The sequence below is a fragment of the Lissotriton vulgaris genome, unplaced genomic scaffold (assembly GCF_964263255.1).
Source record: "Lissotriton vulgaris unplaced genomic scaffold, aLisVul1.2 SCAFFOLD_890, whole genome shotgun sequence".
Taxonomy (NCBI): Eukaryota; Metazoa; Chordata; class Amphibia; order Caudata; family Salamandridae; genus Lissotriton; species Lissotriton vulgaris.
The window spans coordinates 634,043-657,902 of record NW_028245569.1 but is presented as its reverse complement, the minus strand read 5'-3'; the positions used below and the strand labels follow the sequence as shown (position 1 = coordinate 657,902).

The 23,860-nt window shown below is 42.1% G+C and overlaps 1 protein-coding gene across 2 annotated transcripts in view; it reads right to left on the bottom strand.

Annotated features, from left to right (window-relative positions):
* The window catches only part of PPP4C (protein phosphatase 4 catalytic subunit), a 210,285-nt gene that overhangs the window by 165,297 nt on the left and 21,128 nt on the right, over nucleotides 1-23,860 (bottom strand). The window contains exons 2-3 of one of the 2 annotated variants that reach the window (XM_086949117.1): nucleotides 10,198-10,277; nucleotides 174-297 (exon numbers count right to left, since the gene is read on the bottom strand). In XM_086949117.1, coding sequence (XP_086805243.1) covers nucleotides 174-271 — 98 coding nt within the window. In that variant the 5' untranslated portion in view covers nucleotides 272-297; nucleotides 10,198-10,277. The remainder of the gene's footprint in view (nucleotides 1-173; nucleotides 298-10,197; nucleotides 10,278-23,860) is intronic. The other variant, XM_086949116.1, reaches the window with a different exon arrangement.

Below are 23,860 nucleotides of genomic sequence, written 5' to 3'. Positions count from 1 at the left end.
TGCTGAATGTGGGCAAACTATCACCCCTCCGGCCTACCTTTGGCACATACCACAGATAGCACTCCCTCTGCCTTCTCCTAAACTCCCACTCCCGACCCCCGCATCCCACAGCCATCATCAAATTGCTAGAGTTGCAGTACCTCCCTGCTGAATGAGAGCCAACAATCACCCACCTGGCCTTGGCACACAGCGCCTTCACTTCGCTCTCCTTGATGAGCTCGCAGCGTCTCAGTTGTTCTATTTGTCGGTCCAAATCACTGATATCAGCCATTCTCCCTCAGCCGGCAGACAGCACCACTGAAAAACAAGAGGAGTGTGTGATCGAGAAGATGCAGCTACAAAGAGGTCCTCCTACGATTCAGCCGACCTCGTTAATCGCTGCCTGGAAAAGAGTGGCTGGGGAATCGGAACAGTCCTCCACTCTCCCCCATCCAGATCTCTCCCAAGACACTACTATCTCATTAAGGGAAGGAAAAGAAGTTTTGCCTATCACACAAAAGAACGTCAGTCATTTACACAATGGCAAGGAGAATAAGAGGGCTAGGAGCCTAAGAGGAACACCGACTACATTTTGGCTTGGAAGTTCCAGATGTTCAAGGTCACTGGCTAATATTTTAAAGGAACTGAATCATTTGTTCATGTTTAGAAATCAAATTAGGCTCATATGCATTTTAAACTTCCCACACTTTTCCTCGCCAGGTTTCAAATAAACAAGAGTAATGAGGCATCATTCCATACACACATTTTAAAAAGTGAGCAATTAGGTGCCACTGGGATCACAATCACAAAGTCCGTGCAGATTGAAAACGGTGGGCAAAGTAAAATCTTAATTCAGTTTTACAATTGGAGGGGAAAAAAACACAAACACACAGAGCCATCTCAGTAAACGAAAAAAAGTGCCTCAGATTTCATGTCCCCATGCACAACCCAGGGATTACTTCTGTTACTTCCCCATAGAGCTCAGGGAATGAATCACACTGACTTACTCAAGGGAAGTAAATAAGCAATGATGTGAATAAAATAATAAAGATTAGCATGATTACTACCCGCAACATGGATCAACCTAAGATATGGAGATGTGTTGTGGGGTAGGATAAAGAAAGATTATTGTGCGACACTTGCTAATTAAATGTGCCATTGTAGTCGAAAATCAGTTTGTTTTGAACTAGATCATCCTGAAATAAAAGTTTTAAAAAACTATTTAATGTCCGGGTTTGTTTAGAGAAGGGGAATAAGGGGAGATTAAAGAGATGAAACACTGGAGAAGATGTGTGAACATATAACATAAGGCAGATGTATAAATGTCGTTCCTAAAACCCCAATAAAAACGACATGTTTGCAAAAATGACTGTGTGAACTGAGGGACCACATGAAAGCCAAGGTTTAAGGAACCATCTGGGACGGCCGACCCTGCCCCTCTTCGACCATCTCCAAACCCAGACACCCCCTTTCTCATCTAAGTTACTAAACTCGAATACAAGATTCTATTTCTACCCGTTACCCAACCACCGAACACTCCAATCTTTTAACAGCACACCACTTTCTTGTTCCCCCTGGCTGTGCTATTGCTAGCACCGGTTTGTGGGGACATGACCCCTTCCAGCAGAGCTTGCCCTTGTTGCCCACTACTAAGCAGAGTCCTGTTTAAATTGAAACTGGCGCCAGCCTAAAAGGCCCCTAGTACATTAGAACATGTATTACATCAGAGACCACCCAAAACACTGGTACTGGACCAACTACCCCTTCTAACTCTTAATATCGAAGAAATGTCAGTGCCACACTAAAAAACACTTGCAGCCACATGTTAAAGTCCTGGACCTGATGCATGTTTAATGCATCTCTCACAGAGGTTCTCTATTCAAGCCACTGAAACAGGCCATCATCACTCATCTACTAAAGGCAGCTGTGCGCCTGACCAATAATTTCCCCTCTCCGATCTGCCATTTTCCTACAAAAGCCCAGACGAGCACAGAGTAGCTCTACCCGTCAAAAGAGAACAACATCTGTGAATGCCACCTCTTACATCAAAGAATCTTGCGAGCTCTGTTCAACATCTCAGTCACGTCACAAAATCATCAATATGCAAGTCAAGTCAAGTCAAAAGTGCTTTATTCGAGTAATTACTCATAAAAGCGACAAACAAACATATAATAAAATACAATTAAATTACAGAGTCAGCATGACTTTAAGCACAGACACATTAAAAAGGAAGTTTTTTCCCTTTTTTTTTAAAAAGGGATTTCATCAAGTTTTAAACATCAAGGTGCAAAGTTCATATTATAAAAACATACATGATTAAAAATTAATTTGAATAAGATTTCGTCAGAAAGACACCAGGCATGGGAACAGGGAATAGATAAACTAGCAGTCCCTGAACAACTAGGCAGAGAGTAGTCACTCTACTAGCAATCTCTGCCTAATTACCCACGCCCACCCCAAATACTTTGCAGTTGCTATGACAATCCAATTTAAAGGGGTAGTTTTAATGATACGTAAGGCTACCATAGAACTTTTAGTACCCAAATTCCTGCACATGGGAGCCAACCAGACTCGTCTCGGAACAGAATATGCTTGACAGACAAACAAGAAATGCCCCAGAGTCTCTTTCCCTTCCCCACATGCTAAACAAGTTGCTGGGCCTCTATTTCTCCATTTGGATGTTAAATTCCCAAGAGGTAGAGAGCCAGCCCTCAGTTGGAAAAACAGTTTCCTATCCAGGGATTTAGATATAATATCCCAGTACATCTCAAACATTGGAAACAGCTTAGCTTCGAGGAAGGCAGTCGTCATAGACCCATTACTATTACTAAGAAGGCTCTTATTTGCAACATGTTCCCAGTAGAGATTTTTTATAAGCAACTTAGGTGGAAAGGAGGACCCGGTTGGATCCGACCACAGTTCACTCAACCCTAACTCACTTAATGCAGTTCTCAGAGATCTAAACCATTTAATTTCATGAAATCGATCTGCCTTGATTACATCAGCAAATCCTTCTGCATATTGTGACAGTTCAGGGGTGGTCCAGATTCTGCGCCAATATAATATTGGTCGAAGTTTACACATTGCAGAAATTTCCTTTCTACCAAGTTCATATCTGAGTGGCAGAAGGGGAGTACTCTGTGGGGTACCAGTTAGTTTACGGAGGAAAGTATTCTCTGACCTCTGTAACTCCTGGAGATTTTCTTGCCCCCACAGTTCTGCCCCATATAGTGCAGACCCTATTGCTTTAGCCTCATAAATGATCAGTGGCGGTTTAATTGGCTTAGTTAAGGATTTCGCGTGCTCCTTAATGATGGTACCAGCAAGCTGTCTATGCCTTAATATGGCTAAGTCTAAGTGGTGGTTCCATCTGTTATTATTTGAGATATGTATCCCCAAATAAGTAAAGGAGTTCACGACTTCAAGGCAGCGCCCACTCAAGGTAATTTTGGGTTTGAATTTCCTACTAGGATTAAAGACCATGAGCTTTGTCTTCGCTGCATTTACCTCCAGGCCATGATCACAACAAAATTTATCAAAGATTGTCAATGCCTTTTGCAGACCACTTGGGGATTTTGATAAAATTAGGGGGTCGTCTGCGAACATTAAAATTGGAACTTTTGCACCAGCAAGAGAGGGAGCGTCTAGAGGCTCAGCTTGCATAAGGGGAACAATTCCATTTATAAAAAGAGTAAACAGTGTTGGAGCCATTGAACAGCCCTGCCGTACCCCCCGCTCGACAGGGAAGTCAATAGTGTCATTGCCATAGCCCCCCCATTGAATCTTTGCATAAGTACCCTCATGGAGTCTCATAATCAAAGTTAGGATAATCATCGGGACCCCTAGGGCAGCCAGCACCTCCCACAATTTTGCCCTTGGCACCAGGTCGAATGCAGCCCGCAAGTCAACAAAAGCTGCATACAGGCTGCTTCCACCCAGTACCACTGTCCGCCATTGTATAAGTTGGAAGCGAAAAACCTGGTCTACAGTACTTGTTGCTTTGCGAAAGCCCGCCTGAAAAGGGGATAAAATGTTCTGCTCCTCAGCCCAATCAAGCAGATTGTTGATGATAACACGTCCTACCACCTTTTGGACCGTATCTATTAGGCTGATAGGGCGATAGTTACAGGGTTGCGCCCGGTCCCCCTTTTTATATACTGGTATAATGACGGCACCCTTCCAAGAAACCGGAATTTCAGCGCCTCTGGCTATGAGGTTTAACAAAAGGCAGATGTACTTACTCCACCGGTCGATGTCATCTAAGAAGACATCCGCCGGAACACCATCATTACCCGGGGCTCTGCCCCTATGGACGGATTTCAAAGCAGACAGGATTTCGCTTAACATAAAAACATCTTCGTCTGCGAACAGATAAGTGGGATTAACATTACTTGCAGGCTGACCCCTGGAAGAATACTGCTCTTTAAAAAATGTAACCCAGGCATCGTGAGGGACATTATTATTAGGAGGCTCTGGAGGTCTATCATGTCCCCATTTGACGATGTGCCAGAATTGTCTAGAATTTTTACTTTCACTAGCACATCTCAGTCTCTGCCAATGATCTTCGTCCCAGTCTTTTTTTGCCCTGGCGATACAATTTTTATAGTGCTTTCTAGCAGACCGAGTCTCAGTCAGAATGTTATTTTTAATTGCAGCTCCTAGTTTCGATCTTGCTTTCCTGCAATCTTGGTTATACCACTTTGCTGTTTTAAATGGACAAGCCTTGATGTTTCGTGCGGGCTTTAAGAATTTTTTTTTAACTTCGTCAAAAAGAGACGTATGAACATTTCTAACCTCACCTTGTCCATTTACTAAATCAGTGATATTTTCCAGAGCCCGAATGGCCTTGTCTGCAGCTGCACCTATCTTTTCCAGGGCCTGCTGGTCCGTCTTGACACCAGACCATCTTAGCCTACGCATATTATTGGATTGCGTGATCGTTGGTGGCACAAGTAAATGACAATTAGTTGGGGGGTTTACATTAGATGTCCACCAGTTATGTAAGACGCATAACGGGTCATGGTCACTTTCTATTCTGGCAGTGACTACCATATCAATAAGGGATGGCCATAGCGATGTACTACAAATAACGTAGTCAATACGACTTTTGCTTCGACCATTATTAAATGTCATGGCGGGTACACGGTCTGATTGGGTTCGGCCGTTCAGGGCGCGTAACCTGTGCTCCAAGCACATGGCATTTAGACCTAAGATGTCAGCTGTCCATCTGGTTATCGGGGGGGACTCAAGTGTGGGAATGTCCCAAAGTTTGTCTTCCTCTGATCCCAGGGGAGAATCACCAGTTATTAAAGGTCATGATTGCTCTAAGGGATCACGCAGTTCATCCACCCAATCCACCTGTGGGGCAATCAAGATCTTTGGTTAGAAAGGAACACTGCTACTGTAATATAGCAGCAATTGCAATTTCAGGCAGTTAGACTAAGCGAATTGCCGCAAGCGCCACCACATAAAAAGTCTACAGAGCTTGCCACTGACTGACGGTGGTCAAAGAGTTAAGCTTAAGCTTTTCTCCGTCATCAAAGGTTAGTACTCCATAAACCTACAAAAGACTAGATATGAGGCAGACTTGGGGGACCAAAGTTTCGGAATGTCTTGGAGACCTGGAGGTTAGATCCCAAATACTGGTTTGCAAGGCAACTCTAACATTCAGACTGGATTAAATGGTCACCCTGTAGGTAGGGCTATCGAATAGGGTCAAAGTCTCACAATCAGTTACAGTCTTACTACTGTAATATCTTTGACATTCAAATTGGACAAGCACAGCTCTAAAAATAGCTGCAAGGCCACAAGCAGCTACTCAAACATCTTGGTAAAAAGGACTACTGCTACATGGCTGTTTTTCTAATAAAACCTCGATCATCAGGTCTAATGAAACTATGAATGTTTTAGTTGGTCAGCCTGATGGAAATCTAGCGCACTGGGTCCAGAGGAGACTCAAGCATCTTAACAGTGGTTAGATGAGATTCCAGACTTCAAGATCACACGATTTTTAAAATCTCGGACAAGGTCAGAAAATGTCAACTTACTTTTATTGAAATCCCATGGCAGTGGTTAAAGAGGGTTGCCCCTTCTCTTAAGAAGGTGTCTTGAAAAGGCTGCTCCAGTATCAGAACTGTAAGATCCCAGGCTTCTAGTAGTGAAAAATGCTTTATGATGCAAAAAAGAACTCAAACACAGCTAAGCTAAAGCAGGTCTTCAATAAAGCCTTAGTGGCAATCACTCAGATCGCAAACAGCTGTTACCATGATCTAAAAGAGAATGTTAACAGCTGTCAATTGCCTGCTGTTGGAACAAAAGTTATGATTTGCTTTGGTAAGCGGAGCTATCCTAACTTGTGTGCTTTTCTGGGCAGCCACATCTTATTCCTTGAGTGAGACTTATAACCATACAAGCCCAATGAATGTGTTACATGTGTTTTAGTTTAAGTCAACAACAGAGCTAGCAGAGAAAGGAAGGAACACTGTATGAGTAGCAATTAATTTCTCAACCATGGTCATTCTCCAATTCACCTATAAACTGGTAGGGTTGTGTCTCAATTCAAAGCCAATATCCATTTCAGAGTCTTCAAGAAAAATCATTGTATTTTGACAGCAACCAAGATACATTTGTGCACCATGGCAGCAAGGGACAAGATCTTAAACATAGTGTACAAAATTGTTTATCAAATGGTCCCTCACTACATAGGAGAGTCCCTTCCAACTTGGTTGGTGGATGTTAGTCTTAGCTCAGTGCAAGGTCTGATCATATATGCCACAGGTTTTAAAAGCTCCAGGGAGGGTGAGGAGGGCGCTTGGAGGAGTAGTCTATTAAAGTCTTTGGAGACAAAAATGTAAACTAGCCAGCTGGAAGGTCTGTGTAATACAAAAAAAACACAAATTCAGAAAATCTAGGGAATCTTATTTTTTCCAGACTTAACTAATGATAGGCTTGCAAGATTGTTGACGTTTCACTGTGACGGTTACAGAAATAGGTGTACCAACTGACATAACATAGCATCTATGTAGGTATGTATACATTACTTTACTCCTACCGTAGGGTAAGAAAAACTCCCTCCACTGCACTACTCTACATCTCATCCTTTACCTCTCTCAATATATCCTCTACTCGGACTCATCCCAAACCTCTTTCTACTATGCTCACCCTAATATCTTTTCTTGACTTTTGCTTCATTAGTTTATGTTTATGCAACTTCTATAGCGCGCAAATACCCTGGGGTGTCTCGGCGCTTCAGGAGAAATTCAGAGGATAATCGTTGAGAGTGGGGACTACTGGCAGGCAAGGCTTTAATGGTTTCCTGAATTTGAAAAGTGTGGGGCTAGTTTTTATGGGGAGTGGAAGGGTGTTCCAGAGTCTAGCTGTGGCGACTAGGAAATGCGGGTCTCCCCAGGAGGCCTTCTTGTTGCGAGGGACCGGAAGTTGGTGTGCTGAGGAGCGGCGTAGTGGTCTGTTGGGGGTGTATAAACTTAGTGATTGTTTTAGGAACTGTAGTCCCGTATTATTGATTGCCTTATATGCGATGCATAGTGCCTTGAATTTGGTCCGGCTTTTGATGGGAAACCAATGAAGCTCGCGGATGGTGGGTGAGATGGATTGGAACTTGGGGATACCTGCTAAGATTCTGGCTGCCGAGTGGCTGCATTGGCGTGGTGAATAAACAAGTTTGTCATCAAACAGGATCCCTAGGTTTCTGAATTTAGTGACGGGTTCTGGAGGGGGACTTAGCTCGTTAGGCCACCAGGTGGGGGACCAGCCTGGGGTGAGGGATCCGAAGGTCATTACCTCAGTCTTATTGGAATTTAGCTTTAAGCAATTGTTCATCATCCAGGAGCTGACGGCTAGCATTCCCTCCTGGAATCTTGCTGCCACTGTTTCACCGTCATTGTGCACTGCTAACACCAATTGGGTGTCGTCGGCATATGAAGTTAGCCTCATCCCATGTGTTTTCATGATCCTGGATAAGTCAGACACGTAGATGTTAAATAAGGTCGGACTTAGCGAGGATCCTTGTGGAAGGCCACATGGGAGCGTGAAGAATGGGGAGTAGAAGTTGCCTATTTTTACTGAATGGGTACGATCGGCAAGGAAGGCCCTGGCAGTGTGGTTAATGCCAAGGGAAGAGACACAGTCGATAAGAGTGACGTGGTCGATCGGGTCAAAGTCGGCGGACAATTCCAGTAGTATGAGGACTGCCGCACCACCTTGATCCAAGATCATCCTGATCTCATCTGCTGCCTTGATGAGAGCCGTTTCAGTTCCGTGGCCCTTCCTGAACCCAAATTGAGTCCAGTAGGTGGTTGTGATCAATAAACTCTGATAATAGTCTAATCATTATTTTTTCGAAAATCTTCGAAGGGAATGGCAGGCAGGCAATGGGTCTGTAATTTTCAGAGGCTGCGGGGTCGAGGGTAGTTTTTTTAAGCAGGGGTTTTATGATAGCTTTTTTCCAAACTGAGGGATAGCAGCCCGCTTTGACTCAGCCCAAACCTCACCCTACTACTAGGATAGCCCTTCTAAATCTTTTTAGACTTTTCCGCCACTCTATTCTTTCTTGACTATCTCCAAACCTACTTTACGGTTGTACGATGTAACAACGCAGGGAAATAGGTTGCAAGCTATAACCACGCATTTTTACGTGTATGTTTTTACAACTGATGCCATTACCACCCATTGTTTATTAATTTAAAAACAACGTATTTGTATGGGGAGACCCCAAACTTACCTTAAATGTGTGGTAAAGGAATCCATTGTAAAAACATGTTATAAAAACATTCATGCTTAAAAACGTGTGGTAAAGTCACAACGTGGTAAAAACCTAGTTGGGGGACATACCGACACGGACACTGACAGCGACCTGGGAGTCCTGGAGGGTTTTAGGAGCGCCGCAGCCCTACCGTGCTGCTTCTGTGGAGACCACCAGCCTTCCTGCTTTCCTGCCGCCTGCCACCACCTGGCCATCGTGGCACGGCGGACTACATTTCCCAGCGCCCCACGCGACCGGAAGTCGCACACGCCCTGTCCCGCCCCCGGAGCTGCTCTTAAGTCCAGCGAGAACCTCCGCGTCGCAGGACGCGGGCGGCGCCGGGCTGAGCCCGGGCAGAGGGCGGGCCATCTGAGGCCATCAGAGGTCAGAGGAGGTCGGGTAACCTCTCTGTTTTGCGGGACAAAGGATACGACCCAAGGGATACGCACCTAGAGACTACCTAAGAACTCTTTTGGTTTCTTCAAGGGACTAAATACTGGTAATTAAGGTACCCAACTGACTATTTCAGGTGTATTGCACAATAGTTAGTTGCACCAGGTCTTCTAAAGGTGCCGCTAAACAAATTGTGTCTCAGAACGATTCAATTAAGGGGACTTTGGACCACTATCTAACGAGAGTATCATCAGCAATAGAGAGAGTAGAACATGGTTTTGCCACAGAAATTTCACCCAGTTAACGATCCCGCACGATGCCAACAGACTCAGCTAACTCCTCCTTATTGAGGGAACTAAATGAAATCTGTAACAGCAGATATACCTCAATAGAACAGGAAAAGGAGCAATCTGGAGCTCCAGTAAGCTCAATGGAGAATAGAAGCCCCCAGTTTAGTGCATTCCCCCAATTACATAAAAATCCTCTAGAAACCCACCTCCAATTAATAGACAAAGTCAACAATCAACCGATAGTACTCCCTCAGGTCCCTCTTCGCAACAAGCGTAAAGGTGGGAAGACATAGGGAGGCTAGCAAAACAACAGAAAATAAACTCAAGTCCCCCACCAGTCATTGCCTCCACTCCAGAAATATCCAAGGCATGTCCAACACTGGAGACTCCTGTATCTATTGTATCCTCCAAACTATTGGCCCAGCTTGAACTGGTTAAAGTTTTAATATCCCAGCTGATAGTAAGGATGGATAGAATAGGGAAAAAGGTCACGATGATAGAAGAATCCATCAAGGCAAACATGCTTACAAATAGAATGTCAGGGCACAAGCAAACTCAGAATTTAGCTGCCTCAAATATGCCTAGCAAAATAGCCCAATGCCAACCAGTCGCTACTAGATTATTAGCTTCAAAAGCCAAGGAAGTACCCACAGAGTCACCAAAAGTACTGAGTTCTGCTCCTAGAACAGGGCTGATTAAAGTAGCTACGTCTCCTGAGGGGGTCTTTTGCTAATCAGGGTATCATGCAAAGAAAAATTAACTGTATAAACCTACCTCCAGAGGCAGCACCCTTTGTGTGTGTCCTTTCGGGAGTGCCCGAGCTTACAATCGGGAAAGTTCAAGGTTATCAGGACCTTAAAAACAAGGTATCATTTTAGTTAACCAAAAATAGACCCCTTCCACCTAATATTGATGGTAGTATCCTAAATGTTAGAAGGGTGTCGTGGGTAGGACCCCGTCCCAAGGACTTAGCTGGAGACCTGGTAATTGTAAAATTCAGGGATAACCAGGTCGTCCCATTTCTTCGTAGGTGGCAGCCACAAACAGGAGACTGGCCAATAGCAACAAGAGAACTGTGCGATTTTTATCCCAGAATCGCTTACCCGCCACCCTCAAGATGGAGTGCAGAGGAAAACTACTCGAAGGGTGGGAGAGGTCCTGGACCGAGCAGTTACAGGATACCTACCTTCAACCGTTATGACTTACTCTATGGCTTACATATGCTGAACTGATAGGATAAGGATATCGTCCCAATTACTGTCCAAAAAGCACAGCTATTTTTTCCCGTATGAAGTACTTTATGGCGATCCCAAATCCAATTAACTCGATTTTTAACTGATGTTGCCAAATGTTCTTTTTAGATTAAACATATCTTTACATGCCTTTCATACTTTTTATTGTTTTTAAATTGTTAAATCCCTTTGGTTGGATCGATTTCTTATTGCTTGTTCACAAGGATCCCAGATTTGGATTGGGAATTATGTGTAAAACTACGTTGTATGACATTTTATGTTGTATGCTTTTATGATTATTAATTTTAACCGAAAAGTAAGTTGACTTGACCTAGTTGTAAAGGCCTTTCCCCTCATTTTACTACTATGATCTGCCAAATAACAAGTCCTAGACTCTATCCTCCTTTGACTCCCCCCAAACCTCATTTTACTACTATGAGCTCCCTAATATCACGGTCTAGACTCTTCCCTCCCTTCTTTATCCTATTCAATCAAACTAACAGACTTGCATGTCCACAGCACAAATCAACAATTTTTATTTCCCTATACTAATCTACCACCAATCCTTTGGGTTCCAGAGTAGCCTGCTACTGGGTGAAAAGCACTCCAATGACTTGTCGGAGGTAATAAGTGCTATATAAATACTATTACAACTTGCTAAATAAAAAGGTCACCATCTTCCTGAAACAAAAAAGGAGACCCTTCTCACTGGATTAAAACTCCGTTAATTTTGCAAACCGGCAAGTGTTCTACAACAATAGAAATAATATTAAAATGGTGTTTCTAGGCTGAAAAGCAATACATCAGTAGTTTAAAGTTATAATCGTCTTGACACATTCTTGGTGCCCAGCCCCTTATCCAGGCACCACCAAACAAAACACTGCAAACAAGAATATCAAGAACGGATTCCAGATTAGAAGTTGATTTGACAAAAGCAGGTATAGTCTATTTGTAGCGATTTATCAGGACTCACTGATCTCACAGCAGGACTATGCAATCTCAGACACTCTAGGTTAAAGTTCGCTTTGAAGAGCCGGTTTTGATACATGCAGATGGAACTACATCGGGGAAAATGCCATCTTTACCATGCGCATAGAAGGCATGCAGTACTGACTTAAGCAATGCAAAAAGGACAGTTCTGAATATGGTGCACTCCACTGCAACTTAATGAGACACTGTTGTAACATACTGCATGGCAACAATTACATCATAGGACAGTATTGTAATAACTGCAATGTTTCAGTTGAAGTCTACCGAATACCTTTCCCAATTTGTGATACTGCATGCAATAGGTCAGACATGAAGTTGCATCACCACAAGAAAGCGAACGTTAAACAGCTGGATAGAAATTTCAATGCACACAATGCAAAGTATTTTCACTTGCAGTGCACAAATACCATGGTATATATTGTCTAATGGTCCCATGGGTTAAATGAATTTGCTGATCTAAAGATAAATCAATCACAATGAAACATGGTAGTAGAATGACTTCAACATGATTCCCCATAGCATGATTGACGATACTGCATTATTCTTAAAATTATAATACAACAAATGCTATAAAATAGTGCAGACTGTGCAAGTTGCAAGAAAGTCCTCTGTGCACGACAGTATATACATATATACTCCAAAACAACCGGGTATCACAATAATACACCATTAGGTTAAATGTCTCCTCAGGACAACAAGATCTTGCTGCTGAAGGTCTGGAGACCTTACCAGTGAAGATCCCGGCTTGGCCCAAGAGCACACACTGGTTCTCTACCACACCGCTGGATATAATCAAGGATCATATGCGACAGGGACAATTTTTTTCTTATTTTGAAAAGTTTTATAGAGCATGAACAAGACCCAAATGGGTACCAGAGCGTTGTACAGAGTAGTCTTCAGCCATTACACAAAACATAAAGGAGGTAAGTGAGTACAAACTATGGGAAAACATTCAAGAGTAGGGTGTATCAGAGGCGCCATAAAGCACTCAGAGTAAAACAGCATACAATAGAAGGAACCAAGATGTGCGATGAGCATCAAGGAATATTAACAAATGGGGATCAAGCAAAAATCAACAAATGATGCAGTTAAAGGAGCTATCGAAGATTGGGACAAAACAAATGCAAAAAAAAGGTAAAACCATATAGAACATCAGTGAGAATACGTCAAGAATGTGGTTATTAACAAAACACCCGAACATGATCAGTGCGATTTAAGTTTGTTCATTAGTAGTCATTTGACCAGTTTTTTTAAAGGAAGTAGTAGAAGGATTTGATCTGATCTCGGATGGTAAGGAGTTCCAGATTTTAGTAGCAAGACCGGTGAACGCACAGTTGTACGATCTTTTCTTTTTTAATCTTGGCGGCTTCAAGAGACGGGCGGACGTACTTCTGAGGGTCCTGCTGGAGCCAGATAGCTCAAGTTTATTTGATAGGTAGTGTGGAGTATTGTGGTGTATGGCTTTACGAGTTGGACAGGCAACCTTGAGCCAGATTCTAGCTTCATTGGATAACCAGTTTAGCTGCAACAGGTCGGGTGAAATGTGATCAAATTTTCTAGATCCTGTTAAAAGCCTGACTGAAGGGAGCTCCGAGTTGAGCTAAGCTGGCTTTGTGAAGTCCTGCGAGGGTCACCAATCCATATTCTAATCTAGGGGTAATCAGGGATTGTACCGCCGGCCTAAGGACTTCGGGGGGAGGAATGGTTTGATTTTCTTCAGTGTGTTGAGTTAGAAACTGGCTCCCCTAGTAGTAGCGCGGATATGTGCCTGCATATTTAGATGTTTATCCAAGGTGACACCTAAAGATTTGGCAGAGTCTACAACATGAGGTGTGCAGTTCAGAGAAGTTAGTTGTTTAATCCAGTCAAGGGTAGGAGCCGACTGATTAGGTGGGGTGGTCAAAAGAAATTCAGTTTTGAGAGTATTTAGTAAGATTGTTTTGGGATAGCCATTGTTGAGTTTGTGGAAGTGCAGCATTTAAAATTTTTATGTCCTCCTGTGAGGAGATCTTCGAGTACAATTGCGTATCATCCGCATACATGTGGTATTGAATGTTGGCTCTGTTCAGAAGGACTGCAAGAGGCTCCATAAATAGATTGAAGAGAGTAGGCGAGAGCATTAAGCCTTGGGGGACTCTAATCAGGACAGGGGTACTGGAAGATAGGGCATGATTAACTTTGATCCTTTGCGTTGTGAAGGAAGGAGGCAAACCAATTTAGTACCGGGCCTGACAATCCCATCCTATTTTGTAGGAGATCAATCAAGTTTTCATGTTTGATGGTATCAAAGACTGAGGACAGGTCTAGAAGGATCAGGAGGCCAGGGACATTTTGGTCAAGGGCTCTTACGGCGTCATCAACGATGTGAGTTAGTGTTGTGTCCTGCTCTGAATCCTGACTGGTGAGGATCCAGGAGATTCTATTTCTCAATATGTTTGTACAGCTGTGAATGAACGCATTTTTAGTCATGCTGCTGGTGATAGGTCAGAAGTTGTTAGGATCTGATAGGTCCGCATTGGGCTTCTTAGGAATGGGAGTAACTTTCCAAACTTTTAGGCAGTCCGGAATCTTTCCCTGTACAAGGGATTCATAAATGATCTTGGACCAAAGAGGGAGAACGGCTGAGATTAAATCTTTATAGAGCTTGGCGTGTAGTGGATCTCCAAAGTGGTTGGAGGGTTTGATGGATAGCATGTTGCAAAGTATCTCAGTGTAGTCTGTTAGGAGAAAACTGCTCTAAGAAGCAGCGTTTTTGAGAGAGCTGGCCAAAGGCCGGTGGTAAATGGTCATGGTTTCAGCCCACTCCCCCGATTCTGCAGGTGGTATTTTGGATAATAAAGTTGGGGCGGTGGGTAATAGACCCAGCTCTATTTTTGTAGTTTTTTCAGTGAAGTGAGCTGTAAAATCACCACCACTAGGGAGCAGGGATAGCAGAGCAGAGCTCTGGTTAGAGGATTGGATAGCTTGTTCCTTAAGGAGTTAGAAGAGTTTTCTTGGTTTATTTTTAGCTCCATCCAGTTGTAATCTGAAGTGGTCTATTTTTGCCAAGCGTATGTGTTTGTTGTAAACGCTTCTCACCTTTCTCAATTGAGAGAGTGCTGTCATGGAAGGCGAGTTTCTCCAGAGTCTCTCCGACAGCCTTAGATTGATTTAGGTTTATGATTTGATTTAGGGCAACATTAAACCATGGTTTAGAGAGTTTGACTGGGATCCTTTTTCGCTGTTTCGGAGCAACAGAGTTAAGAATGTTAGAAAAAGGGTTAAAGTAGTGCTCAGAAAGGTCATCAAGGTTGGTCACATTAGAGGGGGGCTGCAGTTTATTTTTGGTGATTGAGGTTATCAAGTTAATGTCGAGGTCCTTCATACTGCAGATAATGTGTTTCGCTCTAAGGGGTAGCCCCTGTCGATCCAGTCTATTGTCTAAGATGAGGAAGGGAATTTGAAAGTGATCAGACCAATCACAGGGTAGGATTTCCCCTATTTGTATGAAGTTGCCTTTGTCAATGAGGAGATCTAGAGTGGCGCCTTTATTGTCAGTAGGGCCTTTACAGAGCTGTGAGAAATGGAGTTCAGAGAGGAAGGTCTTAAAGGAATGGACAATTGGATCATTTGTGCCATTGCAATGAAGGTTGAAGTCTCCGAGGAATATGTGGCAGAGTTGGTCTGAGTTCGAGCTGATGACCTCCATAATTTGCTCAGTGAAGACTAGATTGTCACCAGTATGGTGATATATCGAGTGCAGCACACAAATCTTCCTGTCTTTGTTCCAGTTTTCAGAGACGAGCTGCTCACACATGGATAAGACAGTACAATAGGATTGTTTTATTGTGAGGTTGGAGCGATGAATGCAGGCAATGCCCCGCCTGTTTTATCCAGGCGATCACTTCTGAGAATAGAGTGGACAGGAGGGATTAAGATATCAAGATTTGGAGAGGAAGTATTACTGAGCCAGGTTTCAGTGATGATCAGAAGTTCCAAATGACACGCAATGGTGAGATCAGAAATATCAGCTGCGTGTTTCACAGCTGATCAACAATTGATTAGCATCGCGTTGATGTGCCGGTTGGAATTGACCACTGCTTGAGTCGAGGTGTTTATGTGTAGTAGGTTCTCTGTGTTCAACTTTGAGATTAAGGCTTGGTTTCCCATCAGAGTTAGCAACGATTGAGGGGATGTTAAGAATAAAGTTGGGTTGGGAGATCATCTTTGGTTCAGTGTAGGTCGAGAATGTCCATCAGATAACTGAGGTAGGGATCTGTGGGGCAGAGAGAGGTGGTAGGCAGAGGCCTCGAGCTCCAGCTGGAGCTAAAATAGGAGCAGAATGGGGTAATGTTTTTGGTAGAGTACAGCTTCTGAGGATTGAAGCGATCATATCTCTGTGCGGGGATGAAACCCTACATTTCTCCATCTTCAATGAGAACTGCAGAATGTTTAGCACCAGCTCTTTGACTACCGATATATCATCAATCTTCTTCTCAAGGCCTTGATTGTTTAAGCACTTATTCGCTAGCTCAGGTAAGATAGGTTCTGCTGTGGTATGGTTAGTAGAGGGTTGGGTAGGACCATTGGCATAGTTACATAAGGAGATAGGGTCATACCAGAGATAGGGTTCAGACTTTGGAGTGAGAGTAGGGAGAGGCGGAGTGGTGTTACGAGGAGTAGAGGGTGGTGAAGCGTGTGGTGCTAGTGATGGGGAGTATCTGTTATTGTTTAATGTGTAGGAAACATCAACAAGGTTCCTGGCCATGAGATTGGAAGATTCAGGGCCTAAGAGAGGAGTATCCAATTCTGTCTGATAGTTAGGGTGGTCATCATTTCAGTTTTTGGAACGAATAGTGTGTGAAACCAGGGATTGAGGGTGGGAAGTGAGGCATAGTAGAAGAGCAACGTTGGTACGGCTACCAACAAGGTGGGGGGTAATCTGGTTAGTTAAACCTTCATCGGCACAAGATAGACGTGGGTTTTCCAAGTATGTGGTGTGGGGGGGTTGAGATAGGATCTGTTAACTTGGGTTGAGCTGAGGGGATCGTGTTAGCAGACATGAGCGAGGGCAGTGGGGAGGAGGGGCCCTCAATCGCTTCTGTATCAGAGCCATTGACTAGCACATTTTGACTGTCAATGGAGGTGTTGGAGAGTTCTTGAACCTCAAAAAGACAGAATTGAAACGCTTGAGGTTCAGATCTGACGCTTGGATAAGGACATTAACATTAATGTAAAGGGAGATAGTCAGCTCCGCCATAAGGGCCGTGGATGGGAGTGTGGTTAAACGGAAACCATGTGGAGTTTTGTTCTGTTTTGAGCGCAGTATAGAGGTGAGGGCCTTTCTCCACTGTGCCCTTATGTTTGTGTAGAAGATGAGATCAGTCACTAAAGTGCCCTTATTTGAGGTATATGTATTGTTACTACCCCTGACGAGGCGACAAATCACTTTCTCGGAAAGTAGACTCTTAGAGGATTTGTGTTGAATTAGTATAGTGAAACATGCAAGTACCTTTTAAGTGGTGGATAGGTTAGTCAGTTATTTGGATTGATAGCAGAAGAATAGAGGAGGAAAAAAGGTTTGTATGTATATAGTGCTTGTTACCCCTGATGGGGTGGTGAAGCACGCTACTCAGGAAGCCCATAAAGGATTAGAGGCGAATTCATATGGTGAAATATGAAAGTAATTTCAGTGGTGGATATTAGTCAGTTATTTGGAGTGAGAAGGATGGCGGAGGGATGAAAGGGGAAGAAAGGTTTGCATTCATATAGCACTTGTTACCCCCTGATGGTTGTTGAAGCGCTTTTCTGGCAAGTAGCACGCCACTCCGGAACCCATAAAGGATTAGTGTTGAAAATGTGTTTAGTAAAATATGAAGTAATTTGAGTAGTGGATATGTTATTCAGTTATTTGGGTAGAGAGGGTAGGTGGGTGGATAGAAGAGGGGAAAAGGTCTGTATTTATATAGCACTTGCTACCCCTGATGAGGTTTTGAAGCGCAAGTAGCACGCTACTCAGGAACCCATAAGGATTAGTGTTGAATTAGTATGGTGAAACATGAAAGTAATTTTAGTGGTGGATAAGTTAGTCAGTTATTTGGATTGGGAAGGGTTGGGGAGGGGTAGACAAGTGAAAAGGTTTGCATTTATATAGCGCTTGTAACCCTGATGGGGTTTCGAAACGCTTGATAGTCGAGTAGCATGCTACTCTGGAACCTATAAAGGATTAGAGGTGAATTAGTATAGTTGAATATGGAATTTGAGAAGTGAACATGTTAGTCTTAATTTTGATTGAAAAGGATAGTGGAGGGATGAAAAAAAAAAAAAAAAAGTGAAGGATTTTTATGGTCTTAGCAGTAGGAGGATGCTTTTGGAGGAGTATAAAGGAGTTTTGGAGGGGAGAAGTCAGAGGGAAGAGTTTAGAAAGGTTTGTTTTAGGGGATCTGTATAGTAAAAGAGGTGTCAGATGAATGACCAAGTGGACAAACTAGCAAGATCAAGCTTTGTCACTATAAAAAGGCTGCACATTTTTTTCCCTTATTTGGGATTTCCACACAATGTCCAAGATACCATCTCTCTTGTTCTGTCCAAACTCGATTACTCCAAAAGGCCCTACCACGGATCACCTTTAACAACCATGAATAGACTACAACGGATTCAGAACTCTGCTGCCAGACTACTCTTGCATATCAAACCGCAAGACCACATCTCCCCTGCCTTGAAAACCCTGCATTGGTTACCGGTTGCCAGAAGATCCATGTTCAAGCTGCTTTACCTCACCCACAAAGCAATACATGGAATGGGACCGCTATTCATCAGGAATAACACCACCAAACATATTCAACAGAAGAACCTCCTCTCTAAAGGAGCATCTCGCCTCAAAATCCCAAGATACAAAAAAAAAAACCCACGGGTGGCACATCCTTCTCTGTTCAAGCAGCCAAACTATAGAACTCTTCAACCCCCCCCCCCCCCCCCAACATAAGATCCACCGACAACCACTTTTTTTTTTAATTAGTTTTCAAATTTGGTACAGCATCAATTCACATGTTAAATGAAGAGTTCCAGAACAGTTACAACATGTAAAGGTTGCAATACATCACACAAAATTACACATGCATCAAGATCAGTTCTCCGCAGTCATATGTCTAGGCCGCATTAAACAATAGACCTTTTTTAATCCTATACATTTCCTGAAAACAGTTGGCCCCCAGATAAGAATACAATCCTTGTGAACTTTGGGAATGAGCTTTACTAAGCCTTAACTGGCATGCAGATTATACTAGACTTTGTCCAGTATTGTGTGGGTGTCCGCTTCCTCTAGAGTATGAATCTCTGGCCATGAGATACGTGAGTGGGTGAAATGGTAACGGCTATAAGGAGCGCACAGCACAACGTCAAGGTTTATGTAGCAAAACAGATTATCGAGTAGGTGCTCAGGAAGAGGTGGGGGGCTGGTTACCACAGTCCCCAAGGCAAACCTAGGTCCAGACAATAATTGTGGTCTTCCGAGCACTCAATCTTATCAACAAAAGAGTCTTTATGTAGTTTTCATTCTTTTAATGTTCACTCTGCATCATCAAATCCAATTCTCCATCAAAAACGATTGCTTGCAGCCAACGCGCGTTTCGTCAAGTCCGTGTAGGACAATCTGACTTCCTCAGGGCTGCAACCCAAAGAATTACAATAAGTCTCATTCTTACAAAAACAACGCAAAGCAATTCATACATTGTTTGCATATTAATGTAAATCATACAAAACAAGTACCGTTCTAACCTAAGTTTAGGTCCAGTGTATATTCACTGCATAAACATATTATTATCCAAGAAGGACTATATTTGCCAAAGACATAAACTCAATATTACTATAGAACCAAAACTATTTCAAACCATCAAGTTATATACAAGTCACGTATACAGCGTAATAGGTATTAGGATTGTGGTTCCCGAAACCGCCAATGGTTAACAGGTCATATGTAAATAACTCACCTAGCTAGTAGTAATTGTCTACCCTCGGACTATCCAATTGATATTCCTCAGGAATTTCGGTCAATTTCCTCTCTACACGTTCTTAATCTATAATAGAGATTATTACGCATGTAGTCTTATTCACAATATTAAATCAGTAACAATAAATAAAGTTTAGAAGCTAGCTGGTGCAGATGGGTCCACCTATTCAATACATGAACTCACCATATAGTGGTAGGATTATTCTATGTATCTCCAGCGCGTATAATATTGTCCAAATCCTCACTTGTAGTATTTCAATGTATTTTTCAATCAATTCCTAAAGTAAAATGATAACTGTGTAAAAAGTAGTCTCTACGAGTTATTTAGCCCAAAACATATATTTATTATCTATGCCTCACCTTATCTTGCAGTGTCTGTATATGTACGTTTTTATCTCACTGTATCTTCAAAATCCTCCGTGTTAAAAAGGATCAGTGACACGAGTCCGTGTCTAATAAGAGAGAAATTACAATAATAAGCTTCACATTATCCTCATCTATTAATACTAAAGTTACAGCAATATCCCGGCATTGCATCCGATATGCTCACCGTGTAGTCAGTATCGTTTTCTGTCTCTTGCTCTGGCGTTCAGCGTGGGCGCCATCTTTCAATAGCAATTTATAGTATAAGACATGGGCGACATCTTGTAGTGTCAAATGTGCCCGCAGTTCGGCAAATATTTTAAGGTAGCACTAGACTCGCTATAAATTGAATATTATTATAAACGTTAAAGATATTGTCCCTATTCCTTGTCCATATGCGCATCGTTCTTCATTTTATAGTTTGCTCATTCGGCGTTTCCGCGCGGGCGCCATCTTTTAATGGTAAATCGAGGCGAAGTACACGGTAGACATCATGTAATGTCTACGTATACCCGGCAGTATATTAACGCGATCCTATGCTTGCCATGGCTAAGATATCGCCAAAACTTGTTATTTGCTGTTAATCTTCACACATATTGTAAAATTTCAACTAGGGCGATCTGTATAAGAGCCTAATCGGCGAATTCATCACAACAGACGCCATCTTGTAATGTCTATGAATACTCATAAGCAAATAGTTGTGGGCTAAGTAAACACTAGTCCCTCCTTGATCATATAGGTACCCTTAGTACATTTAAGTCAGTATTCCTACTACAATTATTCAAAATCAGTCCCAATATCTTTCAGTCACTAGGGTAATTCCCACCCTTTATGGCAAGTTGCATCCCAATTTTATATTTTCTAGTCCTGTGAACCGCTGTTGTTCTCAGGTTGACCACAATCTTTTCCCTTTTTTTCAGTGTTTATCAAAAATCATGCATTGTCTAGCAAGTCTGCTCACTCCAAGCATAAGACATAACGTAGGGGCAGTGGGTTCAACAGTATTATTTTTAAGATTAAGTTACAACTTACTCTTGGTGGAGTACTGGGTTCATGTACTCAGTCAAACAAACCTTTTTTCTTTAATCATTTCCTTTTCAACAGAGTATGCAATGTTAGAGAGAAAATGGTAAATACTAGACATAAAACAGAGATATAGGCACCAACATTGTCAATTGCATTTTTCATTTCTACTATTCAAAAGTCTTCCCTTAGTTACCAAGATAGAACTCATACTCATGATCTACATTAAGCCCACATTCAACCGCCTTCAGTCTAATCAGCCAGAGTACTTCTCGTTTTCTCGCATATACTATTGGCATGTTCATTAACTGAGATACAACATACGTGATTTATGTGATTTCTTGTACATGTGGTAAAATCTACGTAGGAAGTACCAAGAGAAGGCTCAGAGACAGAATTGCCGAGCACTATAGAGCATTGAAGAATGGTGACACAAGGTATCCGATTGCATCGCATATAATCCAGAATTTTGAAAATAAGGATCAACATATTTTCTCATACCATGGTATTGATCATATAAAACCTGACCCACGAGGAGGTAACAGGGTACTGGTACTGAGAAAACGAGAAGTACTCTGGCTGATTAGACTGAAGGCGGTTGAATGTGGGCTTAATGTAGATCATGAGTATGAGTTCTACCTTGGTAACTAAGGGAAGACTTTTGAATAGTAGAAATGAAAAATGCAATTGACAATGTTGGTGCCTATATCTCTGTTTTATGTCTAGTATTTACCATTTTCTTTCTAACATTGCATACTCTGTTGAAAAGGAAATGATTAAAGAAAAAAGGTTTGTTTGACTGAGTACATGAACCCAGTACTCCACCAAGAGTAAGTTGTAACTTAATCTTAAAAATAATACTGTTGAACCCACTGCCCCTACGTTATGTCTTATGCTTAGAGTGAGCAGACTTGCTAGACAATGCATGATTTTTGATAAACACTGAAAAAAAGGGAAAAGATTGTGGTCAACCTGAGAACAACAGCGGTTCACAGGACTAGAAAATATAAAATTGGGATGCAACTTGCCATAAAGGGTGGAAATTACCCTAGTGACTGAAAGATATTGGGACTGATTTTGAATAATTGTAGTAGGAATACTGACTTAAATGTACTAAGGGTACCTATATGATCAAGGAGGGACTAGTGTTTACTTAGCCCACAACTATTTGCTTATGAGTATTCATAGACATTACAAGATGGCGTCTGTTGTGATGAATTCGCCGATTAGGCTCTTATACAGATCGCCCTAGTTGAAATTTTACAATATGTGTGAAGATTAACAGCAAATAACAAGTTTTGGCGATATCTTAGCCATGGCAAGCATAGGATCGCGTTAATATACTGCCGGGTATACGTAGACATTACATGATGTCTACCGTGTACTTCGCCTCGATTTACCATTAAAAGATGGCGCCCGCGCGGAAACGCCGAATGAGCAAACTATAAAATGAAGAACGATGCGCATATGGACAAGGAATAGGGACAATATCTTTAACGTTTATAATAATATTCAATTTATAGCGAGTCTAGTGCTACCTTAAAATATTTGCCGAACTGCGGGCACATTTGACACTACAAGATGTCGCCCATGTCTTATACTATAAATTGCTATTGAAAGATGGCGCCCACGCTGAACGCCAGAGCAAGAGACGGAAAACGATACTGACTACACGGTGAGCATATCGGATGCAATGCCGGGATATTGCTGTAACTTTAGTATTAATAGATGAGGATAATGTGAAGCTTATTATTGTAATTTCTCTCTTATTAGACACGGACTCGTGTCACTGATCCTTTTTAACACGGAGGATTTTGAAGATACAGTGAGATAAAAACGTACATATACAGACACTGCAAGATAAGGTGAGGCATAGATAATAAATATATGTTTTGGGCTAAATAACTCGTAGAGACTACTTTTTACACAGTTATCATTTTACTTTAGGAATTGATTGAAAAATACATTGAAATACTACAAGTGAGGATTTGGACAATATTATACGCGCTGGAGAGACATAGAATAATCCTACCACTATATGGTGAGTTCATGTATTGAATAGGTGGACCCATCTGCACCAGCTAGCTTCTAAACTTTATTTATTGTTACTGATTTAATATTGTGAATAAGACTACATGCGTAATAATCTCTATTATAGATTAAGAACGTGTAGAGAGGAAATTGACCGAAATTCCTGAGGAATATCAATTGGATGGTCCGAGGGTAGACAATTACTACTAGCTAGGTGAGTTATTTACATATGACCTGTTAACCATTGGCGGTTTCGGGAACCACAATCCTAATACCTATTACGCTGTATACGTGACTTGTATATAACTTGATGGTTTGAAATAGTTTTGGTTCTATAGTAATATTGAGTTTATGTCTTTGGCAAATATAGTCCTTCTTGGATAATAATATGTTTATGCAGTGAATATACACTGGACCTAAACTTAGGTTAGAACGGTACTTGTTTTGTATGATTTACATTAATATGCAAACAATGTATGAATTGCTTTGCGTTGTTTTTGTAAGAATGAGACTTATTGTAATTCTTTGGGTTGCAGCCCTGAGGAAGTCAGATTGTCCTACACGGACTTGACGAAACGCGCGTTGGCTGCAAGCAATCGTTTTTGATGGAGAATTGGATTTGATGATGCAGAGTGAACATTAAAAGAATGAAAACTACATAAAGACTCTCTTTTGTTGATAAGATTGAGTGCTCGGAAGACCACAATTATTACGTGAGTGGGTGATCTAGAAGATACATTGTGAGAGGGGCCCATATGTCCAGAGGTCTAGAAGCAGCTTTGCATATGTGTTAAAATGCTCTTGCCACAAG